Source organism: Engraulis encrasicolus, chromosome 13 (assembly GCF_034702125.1).
Source record: "Engraulis encrasicolus isolate BLACKSEA-1 chromosome 13, IST_EnEncr_1.0, whole genome shotgun sequence".
NCBI lineage: Eukaryota > Metazoa > Chordata > Actinopteri > Clupeiformes > Engraulidae > Engraulis > Engraulis encrasicolus.
This window is the reverse complement of record NC_085869.1, coordinates 50875697-50880696: the sequence shown is the minus strand read 5'-3', so window position 1 is coordinate 50880696 and position 5000 is coordinate 50875697. Positions and strand designations below refer to the sequence as shown.

The window sequence follows — 5000 nt, the reverse complement described above, 5'->3', positions numbered from 1 at the left end:
CACACAGTGCTGTGCTGTGTTGTGTTGTTCTGCGTAGTGTGATGTGATTCTGCGTAGTGTGGAGGCTGACTGACTGCTGGTGAGCATGGTTAGCCCTAATGACTGTAATTAAATATGATGAGCCGGACACCACAGGAAGACAGATGCCTCCCTTCCTCTGGTCTTCCCCTCCTCCCCTCTTCCCTCCCTCTCTTTCTCTCTTTCTCTTTCTCTCTCTCTCTCTCTTTCTCTTTCTCTCTCTCTCTCTCTCTCTCTCTCTCTCTCTCTCTCTCTCTCTCTCTCCCTCTCTCACCCTTGTCCACAAGATATCTTGCTCATTTCCTTCGATTTCTCCCTTCCTCTTTTACCCTCTCTTTACTCATCTTTTTTACTCTTGTTTACTCCCTTCTTCTTCTCTCTATATAGCTTCCATATTGCTCTCTTCCATTTACTTGACTCTCCCTTCATTAATCTCTCTCTCCCTCTCCCTCCTGTCTTTCCTTCCTTCTCTCTGTGAACTCTCTTTTCCTAACCAGAGGAATGGTGTGAGGAGTTCAGTGTGTTGTACGTCATGAGACCACAGCAGCTACATAGCTAGCGCTAATGCTAATTCGATGCAGGAAGTAATTAGGCCACAGCTCAATTAGCTCTGTGTGCCATTGCTCACTCAGCCAGCTATTATTGGCAATACCGCAAGCTCAGCTGTCACCACATTTAATACACGCGCACACACACACACACACATAGATATAAACACACGCAAGCATGCACACGTGCATGCATGCACACACACACACACACACACACACACACACACACACACACACACACAGACACACACTAATGACAAAATGAACGTACACACATGCGCTAATGACACATGCTGAACGCACACACACGCACACACACACACACACACACACACACACACACACACACACACACACACACACACTCACACTCACACACACACACACACACACTCACACACACACACACACACACACACACACACACACACACACACACACACACACACACACACACACACACACACACACACACACACACACTTCTGCTAATTACATACTCACTATGACACATCCATAGAGCATACAGATTCACATACGATATACTATATAAACAAACTAATGTGAAAAGTCCAAACATTAATTGCATTGAACTAATTTAAAAAGCCATAGCCATTCTATGTTTACATTATGCACTATATGTCTATCTACAAGCAGTTAAAAAATGTATCAAGAATGCAAGGACAAACATGGAAGGATGATAGAATGTTTTGTCACATTTACACAGCCTTAAAGGTACATGACGTAAATAGCATAAATATTACAGTACTGTATATTAAATATGCATTATGTTTATGAAATATGCATTTTGTTTGTGTACATATATGGAGTCGTTAGCTCATCATTGAGGTAAATCTAGTGTCCCTTAGGTCGGGTCATTACATTAAATCTCTTTGGGTGTCTGTCTCTTTCTCTGTGTCTCTTTTCATCTCTCTTTCTCTCTCTCTCTCTCTCTCTCTCTCTCTCTCTCTCTCTCTCTCTCTCTCTCTCTCTCTCTCTCTCTCTCTCTCTCTCTCTCTCTCTCTGCAATGTTTTTTTATACATCTATGGGCATGGAGGTGGGGTGGGGGGACATTGCGGGGGTTACATCGCTGCACGACGCTTAAACGCTTTACATGTACAGTATTAATGGTTAAATGAGTTATCGATCTCTTCTCCTTTTCCCTATTCATCACTCTATCTCTCTGTCTCTCTCTTTTGTCACCCTTTTCCCTCTCACTCTCCCTATTCCTCCACTCCCCTCTCTATCCCCTCTCTCTATTTCTCTCCATCTTTCTATTCCTCCTTTCCTCCACCCATCTTCTCTTTTACACTCCTCTCCTCTCTCTATCTCACTCTCTATCTATTTATCTCCATCTTCCTCTCCCTGCATTCCTCTACCTCCTCTCGTCCCTCTATCTCTCCTCCTCCCTCTCTCCGCCTCCCTCTCTCCGCCTCCCTCTCCTCTCTCCTCCCCCTCTCTTTCCATGTCCACTTCTCTCCCCTCTCTATTCCCCGCTCTCTATGTATTTCCCTCCATCTTCCTATTCCTCCACTCCTCCACCTCTCCTCTCTCCTCCCCTCCACTCCCCGTGCCGTGCTGCAGTGTGCTCGGCATGACAACGTGTTTGCTGCGGAGGTGCTGATGGAGCGTGGCCTGAACGTCAACCTGCAGGATGAGGACCTGTGGACAGCCCTGCACGTGGCCTGTGCCTGCGACCACCCCGACATGGTGCTGCTGCTACTGCTCGTGAGTAACTGTGCACAGACGTAAACATATATTTGACAAAGAAAAACACACACACATCCGTCTCCAAAAATGTTTTGGGTGCAGAACTAGCAAAGTCACATCAAGTCTGCTCGCTAAGCTTCCGTTTCTCATTGCTTTAATTGTGTCGCTGCAGGCAGCATGATGGAGCTTGTTGTGTAGACATACACATATTCACACATGCACACACAGGATGCACATTCACATGTATCTTACGCACATGTATGCACACACACAGACGTTGCACTTAGACGCAAGCACACACACACACACACACACACACACACACACACACACACACACACACACACACACACACACACACACACACACACACACACACCAACATGATCTCCAAAAATTCCGTGCTCCTGGACACGGATGTTAAGGACACAAAATCCGTGTCCAGGAGCACGGATTTTGCCAAAATTCCGTGCTCCTGGACACAGAATTATTTTCCGTGATGGACACACAGAAGTGCTCTCTCTATACTCCCACAGCTCTATGTTTTCACAGTCTTGTGTCTCTGGATTTTTCTAATTTCAAATATTTTTTCTCAAAAAAACATTTCTTACTGACAGGTTAGGGTTAGGGATTGTTTTGGTCTGGGCACAGCTAGTTTTCTTTCATTCATTATATGAATTTGATAGCCTAGCAACCAACTGGAAAAGGTATTTCTCAAAAATATGTCTTTAATGACAGGTTAAGGTTAGGAAATGTTTTGGTCAGGGCACAACTTAAATTGCTATAGCATTATTTTGTTTAGGATTAGCATTTGGTATGTATTTTCTAATGATAGTTAACACATTGCTGTGGTAATAGCCTATAGAAAGCACTTCCGTGTGCCCATCACGGAAAACAATTCCGTGTCCAGGAGCACGGAATTTTGGCAAAATCCGTGCTCTTGGACACGGATTTCGTGTCCTTAACATCCGTGTCCAGGAGCACAGAATTTTTGGAGATCAGGCTGCACACACACACACACACACACACACACACACACACACACACACACACACACACACTCTCTGTCACCCACCCACAGTCATGGATGGCCCTGAATCTATTCAAGGCATATACACAAAAAATCTCAAGTACTTTCTATTCACACTCAGGTGCATTTACACTGAGTCACCAAGTTCAACCTTGTTTTCTTCTCACAATCCTTTTATTTTCTCCACACTGTTGCTGAGTCATATGTCTGTGTTATGTCTCAAATCAAGTTAAGTTAAATGCATTACCTCTCATGTGAAATTGCGTACGCTGTAGCCAGGCAGAGTAAAAAGGACGAGTGGAAACATGACTACTTGGAGAGCGATGGGGAACAGGTAAAATCTATTCTTTTGAACCCTGTAAGCATGGTAAAATCCATCAAGGACATTTCTTGTACATGATCAGTATTCACAGCAGCACAGAACAAAGAGAGTATTCCTGTCCATGACCTGTATATATTTTACAGAGAAGTGCAGGATGGTCAGGGTGGTCAGGATTGTACTGCCAGAGAGAGAGAGGAGAGTGAGGGAGAGAGGTTCCATTGGCCCATTGTTTCCGGGTTCTACTGTTGCAAGGGGGAGGGGGTGAAAATCCCCCTTTAGGCAGACCTAAGGACTGTTCTATTCATTCTAGGAGCATTATGACACGCCCCTTTAGGCAGACCGGAACCTGGTCACGTTAGGTGCCCATAGAAACCTATTATGTTGGCATATCTCTATATACTTAAAGAATCTCTGGTACCGTATTGCTAATGACAGCTCATTCACCCTGTAAGCATGGGGGCGTAGACGAAACATGTCCGCATGTATCCATTCTCAGTCCGAAATAATTAGAAAACATTCCTTGCACACCAAAGTGCGTTGTCAGCGCGGCGCATGCACGGGCCCGCGAGCAAGAGCCCGGACAAGTGTCCGTTGCAACTTGAAAACAGAACTTGAGTCTATTTTCCGCATGGGCGTGCACGGGCTATGAATGGGCTCCCATTGGATTATGTGAGCTGAGAAGGCTGGGATGGGATGCCGATAGGATACTGAACAGCCCACAAACCGCTTAAGCTCACGCTTCCCCCGTCCCCCACACATGCGCACACAAACTTTGTATGTGAATGTACCGCAAAGGTCAGGACAGAGCCATCTTGCCAGGGGCATCACAATAGTGAAGGGGATGTGTGGTGGTTAGACTGCGAAGCGAAGATGAGGGACGAGAGAGGAGACGAGGCTTGAACCCTGCCATCTTGAGCAGCGTCCGTGATGTCTCAAAGGCCCTAATGAGAGACTCACCACCCACGCACATGTGCACGCATGGTCAAAGACACACACACATCCATGCACGTACGCACGCACGCACACACACACACACACACACACACACACACACACACACACACACACACACACACACACACACACACACACGGGGGCACAAATGAACAAAGACACAGCACTGACATGACTTGACACGGCACACACACATATACCATGCGCAGTCACACATGCAGACCATTGAAAACACACAAACACACATACACGTGCACACACGCACACACACACACAAATTGGCATACACACATGGTCACACAGACCCACATACCCAAGCCATGTACACAACACGCGCACGCACACACACACACACACACACACGCACACACACACACACACACACACACACACACACACACACACACACACACA

General features: G+C 46.1%; 1 protein-coding gene across 1 annotated transcript in view; it reads left to right on the top strand.

Moving 5' to 3' along the window:
* The window catches only part of myo16 (myosin XVI), a 359077-nt gene that overhangs the window by 114906 nt on the left and 239171 nt on the right, over positions 1–5000 (top strand). Inside the window, exon 4 of the mRNA XM_063214214.1 lies at positions 2155–2298. Coding sequence (XP_063070284.1) covers positions 2155–2298 — 144 coding nt within the window. The remainder of the gene's footprint in view (positions 1–2154; positions 2299–5000) is intronic.